This window comes from Erythrolamprus reginae, chromosome 9 (assembly GCF_031021105.1).
Source record: "Erythrolamprus reginae isolate rEryReg1 chromosome 9, rEryReg1.hap1, whole genome shotgun sequence".
Classification (NCBI taxonomy): Eukaryota; Metazoa; Chordata; class Lepidosauria; order Squamata; family Dipsadidae; genus Erythrolamprus; species Erythrolamprus reginae.
In genome coordinates, this window is record NC_091958.1 from 49165359 (window position 1) to 49179353 (window position 13995).

Sequence of the window (13995 nt, forward strand, 5' to 3'; positions counted from 1 at the left end):
AGATTGACAATGATATAGAACAGGGATAGGCAAAGTTGGGTCTTCGATGACATGTGGACTTCAATTCCCAGAATTCCTGAGCTAGCATGTTTGGCTTAGGAATTCTGGGAGTTGAACTCCACAAGAGCCAAGTTTGCCTACCCCTGATATAGAGAATTGTGGATCGCATAAGATGAAGTTTTTTTCCTCAAAATGCCAGAAGCCAAAGAAAAGGTAAATCTTGGGAAATTATTTCCACTGTTCCTAGTTAACCTGAGAAATGTGATGGTCACTAATTAGGAAGCTATTAAAGTTGATTAGGCAGATTAGTGGAAGAGATTACTGGTAGTTCTTGATTTATAACCGTTTACTTAGTGACTGTTTGAAATTATAACAGTGCTGAAAAAAGAGCCTTACCTACTGATTTTTTTAAAAATATTATTATTATTATTATTATTATTATTATTATTATTATTATTATTATTATTATTTATTGGATTTGTATGCCGCCCCTCTCCGTAGACTCGGGGCGGCTAACAACAGTGATAAAAAACAGCATGTAACAATCCAATATTAAAACAACTAAAAAAACCCTTATTATAAAACCAAACACAGGTGGGTTTTAAGAAGCTTACGAAAGGCGAGGAGGGTGGGGGCAATTCTAATCTCTGGGGGGAGTTGGTTCCAGAGGGCCGGGGCCGCCACAAAGAAGGCTCTTCCCCTGGGTCCCGCCTAACGACATTGTTTAGTCGACGGGACCCAGAGAAGGCCCATTCTGTGGGACCTAACTGGTCGCTGGGATTCGTGCAGCAGAAGGCGGTCCCTGAGATAATCTGGTCCGGTGCCATGAAGGGCTTTATAGGTCATAACCAACAAGTTTCCAAACAAGTGGGGAGGGAAGTCAAAAACCAACCTCCAAGTATTGCAAGCAAGCCGCATACAAATCTAATAAATTGAATTGAATTGAATTGAACTTGGTCCAATTATTGATGTCATAATTATTGAGGTCATAACCAACACTTTGAATTGTGACCGGAAACTGATCGTCAACCAATGCAGACTACGGAGTGTTGGTGTAACATGGGCATATTTGGGGAAGCCCATGATTGCTCTCACATCTGCATTCTGCATGATCTGAAGTTGCCGAACCTTCCTGCCTGTACCCAAGAATATAGCCAGTAACAGTCAGCCCTAAACTGATGTTAAATAAGAATTAACAGAATTCAAAAGAAGTTGTAGGTATGTAATGACTCTAGGCTAATTACTCTCTTGACTCCACCTCCAGGCTCTGCCTATCCTCCTATGCAACCTAACCGTTCCTATGAGTTAAGCATCATTTGATCGGGACATCTCAGTGAACCACTGAAGCATTGTCCTTTGTGCTATCTAGCCCACAAGGTTGAGCTGAGCTTATTCCTAGATTCATTTATGAGAATTATGACTATTCCAAACGGCTTGCTTTGGCTGGACATATTAACTCAATGCGGCAAGTTATATTTAAAAAGAAAAGGAATCTATCAAAATACAGGCCTGTAATTTTCTTCATCCATAAATGAAACATAGAAACATAGAAACATAGAAGACTGACGGCAGAAAAAGACCTCATGGTCCATCTAGTCTGCCCTTATACTATTTCCTGTATTTTATCTTAGGATGGATATATGTTTATCCCAGGCATGTTTAAATTCAGTTACTGTGGATTTATCTACCACGTCTGCTGGAAGTTTGTTCCAAGGATCTACTACTCTTTCAGTGAAATAATATTTTCTCACGTTGCCTTTGATCTTTCCCCCAACTAACTTCAGATTGTGTCCCCTTGTTCTTGTGTTCACTTTCCTATTAAAAACACTTCCCTCCTGAACCTTATTTAACCCTTTAATATATTTAAATGTTTCGATCATGTCCCCCCTTTTCCTTCTGTCCTCCAGACTATACAGATTGAGTTCATGAAGTCTTTCCTGATACGTTTTATGCTTAAGACCTTCCACCATTCTTGTAGCCCGTCTTTGGACCCGTTCAATTTTGTCAATATCTTTTTGTAGGTGAGGTCTCCAGAACTGAACACAGTTCTGAAGGTGCATCTTTTTTTTTAAATGCCCAAGAAACACCAAACGATAGATTTGTTCCACCTTGTTTCTTTTGGAGAAAATGTCGGGCTGTTGTAAATTAATGGCATATTGCTTTATTGAGCTGAGATCAAACCAACTAGCTATGATGCACACTTGTGCAAAGAGATTGATTCAGCTGGCAAAAAAGGAAAGGGTTTTTCAGCAATAAATCTTTTAGACTCAGTCTCATAACCTGTCAATTTTTGCCACCTTCCTCACTGGAGAAAAGGAAGAAAAGGGGAAAAAGAAGAGACGCTGGTTCAGAAGCAGTCAAATGGCTGTTAAATCTTCTCAGTGGCCGTGAACAGAGATTAGTCTGAAAGAAAATCCGCTGGATCCGTTCCCTTCCAGATGCTGCTTAATGCCTATAATCCCACCATTGACGGATGCTGGGAACTGTAGTTCAGCGGCCTACGGAGGGCCTTGTCCTCCTCAACATTTGCCATTAAGGATTCCAGCTGAATTCCAGGCACTCGGCGCCAAACAGGAATGACGCATGACATCTAACTCAAGGTGAAAACTGGACACGAAATTGCAATTCATCACAAAAAGGCCTGGGAAGGAAATAAAGCTTCAATCTCGTTGTTTTGCAGATCAGGAGATATTTAGAATAGAATAGAATAACAGAGTTGGAAGGGACCTTGGAGGTCTTCTAGTCCAACCCCCTGCTTAGGCAGTGTTGTGGTTAGTTCTGGCCCAGCTCCTGCCCCAAGGACTGTGGATGTGGGGGAGACATCCACATGCTGCAGGCCTGTTTTGCCCCCGGTGGAATCTGCTGATGAAGGCTCCTCTGACCAAGAAGACATGAGTGACAGGGAGGAGGAGAGTGTGGCAGACAGCTCAGAAGGAGATCAATTATCTAGCTCCTCCTTGGATTCGGAACAAGAGTTAATGATACAGCCACGCATGCGGAGAGCGATGCATAGGCAGCAACAACTGAGAGATTATTATCAAAGAAAATGAGGCCACCTGTGGTTGGGTGTGGCTGTGGTATTTAGTGAGGCTGCTATAAAGAGCAGCCTGTGGGTTTGGCCATTGTGGAGGATTATCTGATCATTGTGTTTCGTGACTGCTTTACTGACTTTGACCTTTTGTGTGCTGATTTTTCCCTGCTTTGAAACTAAACCACAGCAAAGTGTGTGTCACTTTGTGAAAGAAGAAGGACTGTGAATTGCCTCACAGCTGCAAGCTAAGTATCACAGAACAGATAAGGGACTTGTACAAATTACCAGTTTGTTTGGAGACGAGTGCTCTTTGCTATACCAAAGAGGGTTTCCTTTAAGTGAATTTTCATTATAAAGAACATTGTTTTGAATTTTCAAACGTGTGTGTGTCTGAAATTTGTACCTGTGAATTTTTGGGAGGAGTCTACCAGAGAGCCTGACAGAACAGGCAGGAAGCCCTACACCACTTCAGACAAATGGTGATCCAATCTCTTCTTAAAAACCTCCAGTGTTGGAACATTTACAACTTCTGGAGGCAAGCTGTTCCACGGATTAATTGTTCTAACTGTCAAGAAATTTATTCTTAGTTCTAGGTTGGTTCCCTCCTTATTAGTTTCCATCCATTGTGCACTTCCTCAGGTGTTTGGGGGAATAGCTTCACTCCAGTGGTGAAATCCATTTTTTTTTACTACCGGTTCTGTGGCGTGACTTGGAAGGGATAATATGGTGTGGCTTGGTGAGCGTGGCAGGGGAAGGTTACTGTAAAATCCCCATTTTCCTCCCAATCAGCTGGGACTCGGGAGGCAGAGAATAGATGGGGGAGGGACCAACCAGGGGTGATATTTACCGGTTCTCCAAACTACTCAAAATTCCCATTAAAGGTTCTCCAGAACCTGTCAGAACCTGCTGGATTTCATCCCTGCTTCACTCTCTCTTGTTTGTGGCTGCTTCCAAAATTTTGCACACACATCGTATCTCCCCTAGTCCTTCTTTCCGTTAAAGTAAACATACCCAGTTTAGTGAAGCTATATTCTAGATCCCAGAAGAGAAAGCATATGTTGCTATGACACCATCAATCTCTGGGGCAATGTGAGGCCAGAAGAATCTGGACCAGGCCTATACACAAGAGCCTAGTCAACTAATAAAAGTTTCCCTGCTCAGCTTTGTTTGATTCTAGGGCAGGGGTAGGCAAATTTGGCTCTTCTAGGACTTGTGGACTTCAACTCCCAGAATTCCTGAGCCAATCATGCTAACTCAGGAATTCTGGGAGTTGAAGTCCACATGTCATAGAAGAGCCAGCTTTGCCTACCCCTGCTCTAGGGCCTGGTGCTGATCTCCATTTCTCGGCCAACAGAGCCACCATTGTCTGAAGACACTTTCGATAGTCATGTGGCCAACATGACTATATGCCGAGGGCACATGAAATTCTGCTATCTTCACACCAAAGTGGTACCTATTTATCTACTCACAGAGTCTACGGAGAGGGGCGGCATACAAATCTAATAAATAATAATAATAATAATAATAGCTCACTCTGTTGTTTGGCACTCGGGTCTCGAACCCAGGCTCTCAGCCTTCCAGATGACAAGCTCAGCATCTTTAACCATTGAGCCAGTGTTCTCTCTGGTCAACTAATAGTAAGCATTAACTTGACGATAGATAAGAGTCAGCAGAACTCAAGAGGGTTTGGCCTTAGACCGTTTGTGAAGGCATAATGATTCTTGGCTGATTCCTCTCTTAACTCCACCTCCCAGGCTGGGCCTTTCTGTCTCCTACCAGCAGTTCCTGTTTGAGTCATTGCCACTTTATTCCATTCTTAAAATTTTATTTTGTACTTATTATTATGACATTTAGAAACATAGAAACATAGAAGACTGATGGCAGAAAAAGACCTCATGGTCCATCTAGTCTGCCCTTATACTATTTCCTGTATTTTATCTTACAATGGATATATGTTTATCCCAGGCATGTTTAAATTCAGTTACTGTGGATTTACCAACCATATCTGCTGGAAGTTTGTTCCAAGGATCTACTACTCTTTCAGTAAAATAATATTTTCTCATGTTGCCTTTGATCTTTCCCCCAACTAACTTCAGATTGTGTCCCCTTGTTCTTGTGTTCACTTTCCTATTAAAAACACTTCCCTCCTGAACGTTATTTAACCCTTTAATATATTTAAATGTTTCGATCATGTCCCCCCTTTTCCTTCTGTCCTCCAGACTATACAGATTGAGTTCATGAAGTCTTTCCTGATACGTTTTATGCTTAAGAACTTCAACCATTCTTGTAGCCCATCTTTGGACCCGTTCAATTTTGTCAATATCTTTTTGTAGGTGAGGTCTCCAGAACTGAACACAGTATTCCAAATGGGGTCTCACCAGCGCTCTATAGAAGGGGATCACCATCTCCCTCTTCCTGCTTGTTATACCTCTAGCTATGCAGCCCAGCATCCTACTTGCTTTTCCTACCGCCTGACCACACTGCTCACCCATTTTGAGACTGTCAGAAATCACTACCCCTAAATCCTTCTCTTCTGAAGTATTTGCTAACACAGAACTGCCAATGCAATACTCAGATTGAGGATTCCTTTTCCCCGAGTGCATTATTTTACATTTGGAAACATTAAACTGCAGTTTCCATTGCTTTGACCATTTATCTAGTAAAGCTAAATCATTTACCAGCATTTTCAACCCCACATCCTAAACCAGTGATGGTGAACCTATGGTATGGGTGCCACAGGTGGCATGCGGAACCATATCTGCTGGCACGTAAGCTGTTGCCCTAGCTCAGCTCCAATGTGCATGTGTGTGCCGGTCAGCTGATTTTTGGCTCACACAGAGGCGCTGGGTGGGCGTTTTTGGCTTCCAGAGAGCCTCCGGAGGGATGGGGGAGGGCGTTTTTACCCTCCCCCAGCTCCATGGAAACCTTTGGAGCCTGGGGAGGGTGAAACACGAGCCTACTGGGGCCACCAGAAGTTGGGAAAGAGGCCTTTTCTAGCCTCCAGAGGATGGGGGAAGCTGTTTTCACCCTCCCCAGGCATTGAATTATGGGTGTGGGCACTCACACATGCTCTTTCGGCACCCTAAGAAAAAAAGGTTGGCCATCACTTTCTTAAACAAACGAACACTCACCTGCATTATGTTCATCCATTGAAAAAGCTTTATTCTCCATGTAACTCTGAGGAAGTTGAAGGTCATCCTCAAAAGCCGTCTCACGCATCCGTGGCTGTGATGTGTCGAAGTAGTTGGGCATGGCCTCTTGCTGAGACGGGAGGATGGCGCAGTGGACCTCTGGGATGGCGTAGAAGATCAGGAAGACCCAACCGTTGGCTACCAGAGCCACTGCCAGGGTGGGATCCTGCCACTGGTCTCTCCTCCCCAGTTCCTTGTTCCCGTAGAGGTACATAGTCAGCCAAGCCACCCAAATGAGGATGGAGAAGAAGCTGGTGATGACGAGGCACGCCCCGTTCTTCTTCCACTTCTTAAACTTCCCACACAACGTGAAGAAGGAGAAACACAGGGTGGCCACCATCAAGAACATCACGTAAATGGAAGCCATCGCAAAATCCATGGGCTCGTAACGGCAGGCCGGGTTCCCTTCCCTCACTATCGTCAGTATCAGCCACTCCGTGGCAATGATGACCTGGACCAAGGCGACGCAGACGGCGGTTCCGGCCAGCTGCCATCCAGAGGGACTTTTGCCGTGGCGGACGAGCCTCCGGAGCCGCCAGGCTTGAGCAAGCAAGCAGGAGAAGCAGATGGCGAAGAGGACTCCCCAGGAGAACCTGCGGATGGAGCAGATGGTCTCGTCCTCCTCAATGATGTACGCAAAGGCCAAGCCAAACAAAGCCAAGGTCCCCAAAAAGAAGAGGAAGTGGAGGCCCAAGGGGCTCCTCTTCTCCTTGCCTTTGATGAAGGGCAGCCTCACCAGCAAGATCAATTTGAGGAGCACCGTGGTCAAGACTCCCGCACCCGCCACGGCCTCCATCACAATCCCCCAGATAGCATCCAGGTCGCACAAAGCAGCGTACTGAGGAAGGAGATCCAGCCCACATCCTCGTGGAGTGCTGGAGTTCTCGGAGGAACCATAGTCCACCACAAAGAGCAGGAGAAGGCCGACCCTAAGGAAAGCGGACATTTTTCCCACCTGGAAACGAAAGGAAAAGAAATTGAGACGATAATTTGCCGGCTGCTTCCTGCCTCTAGGCCAGGGGTAGGCAAAGCTGGCTCTTCTATGACATGTGGACTTCAGCTCCCAGAATTCCTGAGCTAGCATGATTGCCCCAGGAATTCTGGGAGTTGAAGTCCACAAGTCATAGAAGAGCCAGCTTTGCCTACCTTGGTTCTAGGCAATTTCCCCCACCTTCCTCGATCCAAGAGAAGATGATGCTAGAACTGCCAAAAGGCCAAGACAGCATAGAAACATAGAAACATAGAAGACTGACGGCAGAAAAAGACCTCATGGTCCATCTAGTCTGCCCTTATACTATTTCCTGCATTTTATCCTAGGATGGATACATGTTTATCCCAGGCATGTTTAAATTCAGTCACTGTGGATTTATCTACCACGTCTGCTGGAAGTTTGTTCCAAGGATCTACTACTCTTTCAGTGAAATAATATTTCCTCACGTTACTTTTGATCTTTCCCCCAACTAACTTCAGATTGTGTCCCCTTGTTCTTGTGTTCACTTTCCTATTAAAAACACTTCCCTCCTGAACCTTATTTAACCCTTTAACATATTTAAATGTTTCGATCATGTCCCCCCTTTTCCTTCTGTCCTCCAGACTCTACAGATTGAGTTCATGAAGTCTTTCCTCGTACGTTTTATGCTTAAGACCTTCCACCATTCTTGTAGCCCATCTTTGGACCCGTTCAATTTTGTCAATATCTTTTTGTAGGTGAGGTCTCCAGAACTGAACACAGTACTCCAAATGTGGTTTCACCAGCGCTCTATATAAGGGGATCACAATCTCCCTTTTCCTGCTTGTTATACCTCTAGCTATGCAGCCAAGCATCCTACTTGCTTTTCCTACTGCCCGACCACACTGCTCACCCATTTTGAGTGTCAGAAATCACTACCCCTAAATCCTTCTCTTCTGAAGTTTTTGCTAGCATTGACTCAAATCACCTGGAGATTAAATGTAGCACACATAGAATAAGAGTGTCCAACCTTGGTCACTTTTTATGACTTGTGGACTTCAACTCCCCAAATTCCCCAGCCAGCCACGGGGGATTCTGGGAGTTGAGGTCCACAAGTCTTCAAGTTGGATGCCCCCATGTAGAAGTTCCCATGTAGAGACTCTTCGTCCTCCATGACATCTGGGTTACCTTCTCACTGCCTATCAACAAACTGGAAATTGAGGTCCTCCCTCCAAACCTTCATTGATTTGTGCAAAATTCTACATTCCTAGATTTTTCCAGGAAGAGCCAATTAAAAGTGCTACATTAGATACCAGGAGACTGAGAATTCTAGTCCCACCTTAGGTGCAAAAACCAGGTGGGCTAATAATTCAGTCTCGAACCTAGGGAGAGGATGCCAGCAATCCACTTCTGACAAACATGGCCAAGAAAAATAGATCACTGAAGCTTCTCAACCATCTTGGTAAGGTTGAGTTGTGGCAACTGGACTTATTTGTGAGTCCAGTTAAAAATAATAAGTAAGTAAATTATTTGTAATTTACTAACTGCTAGCAGTTAGTTCAGCACTTCAAACCTCACCACCGGCTCAAGGTTGACTCAGCCTTCCATCCTTCCAAGGTGGGTAAAATGAGAACCCAGATTATTATTTTTTATTATTATTATTATTTATTGGATTTGTATGCCGCCCCTCTCCGCAGACTCAGGGCGGCTAACAACATTGATAAAAAACAACATGTAACAATCTAATTTAATAAAACAACTAAAAACCCTTATTATAAAAACCAAACATACACACAAACATACCATACATAACTTGTAATGGCCTAGGGGAAGGAATATCCTAACTCCCCCATGCCTGGTGACAAAGGTGGGTCTTGAGTAATTTGCGAAAGACAAGGATGGTGGGGGCCGTTCTAATCTTTGGGGGTAGTTGATTCCAGAGGGCCGGGGCCGCCACAGAGAAGGCTCTTCCCGTGGGGCCCACCAAACGACATTGTTTGGTCGATGGGACCCGGAGAAGGCCAACTCTGTGGGACCTTATCGGCCGCTGGGATTCGTGCGGTAGAAGGCGGTTCCGGATGTATTCTGGCCCAATGCCATGTAGGGCTTTAAAGGTCATTACCAACACTTTGAATTGTGACCGGAAACCGATCGACAGCCAGTGCAGACCATGGAGTGTTGCAGAAACATGGGCGAATCTAGGAAGTCCCACGATGGCTCTCGCGGCCGCATTCTGCACGATCTGAAGTTTCCGAACACTTTTCAGAGGTAGCCCCATGTAGAGAGCGTTGCAGTAATCGAACCTCGAGGTGATGAGGGCATGTGTGACTGTGAGCAACAACTCCCTGCCATTGTTGGGGGAAAGAGGCTAACTCTGTAAACTGCTTAGAGAGGGCTGTAAAAATAGTACGTAAGTCTAAATGCTATTGCTATAATCGTTTGTTTATTTCTGCGAAACGTCTCAAACCAACACCAATAAGTCCAATTGCCATGACCCAACCCTTCAGGTTGCCAAGTCAATTGCAGGCACTTGTTGCTGGGTGACCAAGACTTTGGGTTGACTTTCTGGACTATAACAACAGCCACAATCGAGAGTTTTCATCGTCTACACTTCAGCTACTCAAGGAGTTGAAGGCTTTGGATGAACACTGCAGTATGACTGCAAAATATTTGTTAAAAAAAAGAAAAGAATGGTACTCTGAGTTCAGAACCGAAACCTTTGCTGCAGTTCTGACGTTCTCCCCCCCCCTACCCTTCCCCGGAGAATATCGCAACGATTGGGAATTCTGCCCAGTTTCTTCCCAGCTACTTTGAAAAGAATCAAGCTTTGGGGGAGATGTGAAGCTCAGCTTTCCAAAAAGAGATGCGACTCCTGAACTTGTAATTGACGAGGCCGTTGGGTGTTTCTATTATAATAATAATAGAAACACAGAAACATAGAAGATTGACGGCAGAAAAAGACCTCATGGTCCATCTACTCTGCCCTTATACTATTTCCTGTATTTTATCTTAGGATGGATCTATGTTTATCCCAGGCATGTTTAAATTCAGTTACTGTGCATTTGCCAACCACGTCTGCTGGAAGTTTGTTCCAAGGATCTACTACTCTTTCAGTAAAATAATATTTTCTCACGTTGCGACCTTTCCCCCAACTAACCTCAGATTGTACCTCCCTTGTTCTTGTGTTCACTTTTCTATTAAAAACACTTCCCTCCTGAACCTTATTTAACCCTTTAACACATTTAAATGTTTCGATCACGTCCTCCCCTTTCCCTTCTGTCCTCCAGACTATACAGATTAAGTTCATTGAGTCTTTCCTGATAAGTTTTATGCTTAAGACCTTCCATAATTCTTGTAGCCCGTCTTTGGACCCGTTCAGTTTGATCAATCTCTTTTTGTAGGTGAGGTCTCCAGAACTGAACAATCTCCCTCTTCCTGCTTGTTATACCTCTAGCTATGCAGCCAAGCATTCTACTTGCTTTCTCTACCGCCTGACCAGACTATTCACCCATTTTGAGACTGTCAGAAATCACTACCCCTAAATCCTTCTCTTCTGTAGTTTTTGCTAACCCAGAACTGCCAATACAATAGCAGTAGGATTCCTTTTCCCCAAGTGCATTATTTTACATTTGGAAACATTAAACTGCAGTTTCCATTGCTTTGACCACGACTGTTTCCTTCTGCATTGTAATGCTGCAGACCGTCAATGCTGCACCTTTGCTGCTGGATGACCGAATGCAGAGGAACAGCAGTAGGAATGAAAAATGCCACTGGGGGATATTTTTAGAAGTCCTAAGCCCAACTGGAATCCAAGGGGGATGTGGAGTCTGGCCATCCATTCCCCTCCCCAAATATAGCAGGCCTACTTGGTCACATGTTCAAGACCTCCCTTTGGCGCTCCTGAGAACAACAAAACTATCTCGGGACACACACACCCCAAACGGGAACATTCCAAAGATTGTGTAAGAGTCAACAAGCCACCTGCATTTCGTGGGCTGCCAAACAGCAGCAGTTTAATTCCCTGCCTGCTCTGGAATAAGACCATATTTTAAGGAGTATAGAGAGACCCAGAGTTTGGAGCACTGTCAATTGTAATCAGGGTGAGTCTCCATCAGTGAGGGAAACTACGGCATTTACAGATGATGGACACTGGTTGAGGAAACCATGGCCTCTAGAGTTGGTCTCCATCAGAGAGAGAAGGCATCCCACTTAAGAATGGTGGACACTGCTGGAGAAACCATGGCTTCTAGAGTTGGTCTCCATCAGTGACAGAGGCCATCCCATTTAAGAATGATGGACACTGGTTGGGGAAATCATGGCCTCTAGAGAGTTGGTCTCCATCAGAGGGGGAAGCTATGGCATTTATGGATGGTCGACACTGGTTGGAGAAACCATGGCCTCTAGAGTTGGTCTCCATCAGAGAGAGAAGCCATCCCATTTAAGAATGATGGACACTGGTTGGGGAAATCATGGCCTCTAGAGAGTTGGTCTTCATCAGAGGGGGAAGCTATGGCATTTATGGATGGTCGACACTGGTTGGAGAAACCATGGCCTCTAGAGAGTTGGTCTCCACCAGAGAGGGAAACTATGGGACTTGTGGATGGTGGACACTGGTTGGGGAAACCATGGCCTCTAGAGTTGGTCTCCATCAGCGACAGAAGCCATCCCATTTAAAAATGGTGGACACTGGTTGGAGAAACCATGGCCTCTAGAGTTGGTCTCCATCAGAGACAAAAGGCTTCCTACTTATGGTGGTTTGACACTGGTTGGAAATCCATTCATTTCAGGGTTGGTTTCCTTCTCTCTCTGTCTGTCTGTCTGTCTGTCTGTCTGTCTGTCTGTCTGTCTGTCTGTCTATCTATCTATCTATCTATCTATCTATCTATCTATCTATCTATCTATCTATCTATTAGATTTGTATGCTGCCCCTCTCCGAAGACTCGGGTCGGTTAACAACAATAAAGAAAACAATGTAACAAATCTAATATTAAAAAGCAATATAAAAAACCCAATTTAAGAGACCAATCATACAAACAAGCATACCATGTATAAATTCTATAAGCCTAGGGGGAAGGGGAAAAAATTTCAATTCCCCCATGCCTGACGACAGAGGTGGGTTTTAAGGAGCTTGCGAAAGGCAAAGAGGGTGGGGGCAACTCTGATATCTGGGGGGAGCTGGTTCCAGAGGGTCGGGGCCGCCACAGAGAAGGCTCTTCTCCTGGGTCCCACCAAATGACATTGTTTAGTCGACGGGACCCAGAGAAGGCCAACTCTGTGGGACCTGACCGGTCGCTGGGATTCGTGCAGCAGAAGGCGGTCCCGGAGATATTCTGGTCCGATTGTACCAACACCCTGAATCTCTATCCTTCATTCTGGTAATTGTGATTGTTATTGCTGCTGTTGCTGTTGTTGCAGAGAATTATGTGTGTTGACCCCAGTAAAGTGGCCTTTTTGCAATTAACAGATGGAGATTTTGTCATTTTGTCAATTCTGTTGGCTTTCTAATAATAATAGTAATAATAATAATAATAATAATAATAATAAAACAACAACAACAACAACAACAACTGTTGTTGTTGTTGTTGTTGTTAAGACCAAAAGAGCATCCAACCAGCATTACTGGATTTCTTTTGCGCCAACCACTGGTGAAGATAGCCAGCAGGCTTTGGCCAAATCATGTGAATTTCAGCAAACCCTGGGGAAGGGGTCTCCAAACTTAGCAACTTTAAGACTTCAGCTCCTAGAATTCATCAAATTCTGGGAGTTGAAGCCCACAAGTCTTAAAGTTGCTAAGGCAGGAGACCCCTGCCCTAGGAGGTTAAACAAAGGGTCTTCGTCTTCTTCGCCTGAGGTCACCTTTCAATATTGTTTTTTAGGAGCCTGATACAAAAAAGAAGCAACTGGGTTAACTCAGCCCTCTCCCTCTCCAGCTGTGGCTGCTCCTCCTGCCAAAACCTTGTTTTCTCTCTCCTCTCTTCCCTCACCCAAGTGCAATAAAGCCAACAACAGATAACTCACTCCACCACCTGACTCCAAAGGAGTGGAGTTTATTTAATGCGTTCTTCCCCAACAATTCCAACCCAGAAGCTCCTCCTTCGACTTCATGCATAAGCGGGTTAAAAAAAAATAAAGTAAAATTCGCGCTTCCGATAAACAACGCCTGTTTTGGTGTGTTTTCTGCTTTTTGGCATGTTTAACTCCTCTGCTCCGAATGAGGTTTCATTCCCCGATGGGTCTCTTTTTATCAGATGTGAGGAGCTTTAAGAACAAATCCATAATCGCCTCCTCCACTCCACCTCCCTGCCCCACTTGGACAGAACCCCATGGCCTCTCTGGGATCATTCCTTTATCTGCAATTCAATTTCTCCCCCCCTCTGTCTTAGGGAGGATAAACAGACTTTCTCCAGCTAACGAAAGCCACGCTTCATCGGATAAGCGGCCTCCATAATGAATATATAGAACGTCCGTTCTATTCTCACCAATCCACGTTATTTCAAAATGCAACCTGTAAACTTACATTTACAGGGTTAAATAAGGTTCAGGAGGGAAGTGTTTTTAATAGGAAAGTGAACACAAGAACAAGGGGACACAATCTGAAGTTAGTTAGGGGAAAGATCAAAAGCAACGTGAGAAAATATTATTTTACTGAAAGAGTAGTAGTTCCTTGGAACAAACTTCCAGCAGACGTGGTAGATAAATCCACAGTAACTGAATTTGAACATGCCTGGGATAAACATATATCCATTGTAAGATAAAATACAGGAAATAGTATAAGGGCAGACTAGATGGACCATGAGGTCTTTTTCTGCCATCAGTCTTCTATG

The 13995-nt window shown here is 44.4% G+C and overlaps 2 protein-coding genes across 9 annotated transcripts in view; one reads left to right on the forward strand and one right to left on the reverse strand.

Annotated features, from left to right (window-relative positions):
- The window catches only part of IQCK (IQ motif containing K), a 163754-nt gene that overhangs the window by 55903 nt on the left and 93856 nt on the right, over positions 1-13995 (forward strand). The window lies entirely within an intron of this gene.
- GPRC5B (G protein-coupled receptor class C group 5 member B) overlaps positions 1-13995 on the reverse strand; it is a 140027-nt gene that overhangs the window by 5105 nt on the left and 120927 nt on the right. For all 3 annotated transcript variants that reach the window (XM_070761165.1, XM_070761167.1, XM_070761166.1), the window contains exon 2: positions 6163-7177. In XM_070761165.1, the coding sequence (XP_070617266.1) occupies positions 6163-7168 (1006 nt within the window). In that variant the 5' untranslated portion in view covers positions 7169-7177. The remainder of the gene's footprint in view (positions 1-6162; positions 7178-13995) is intronic.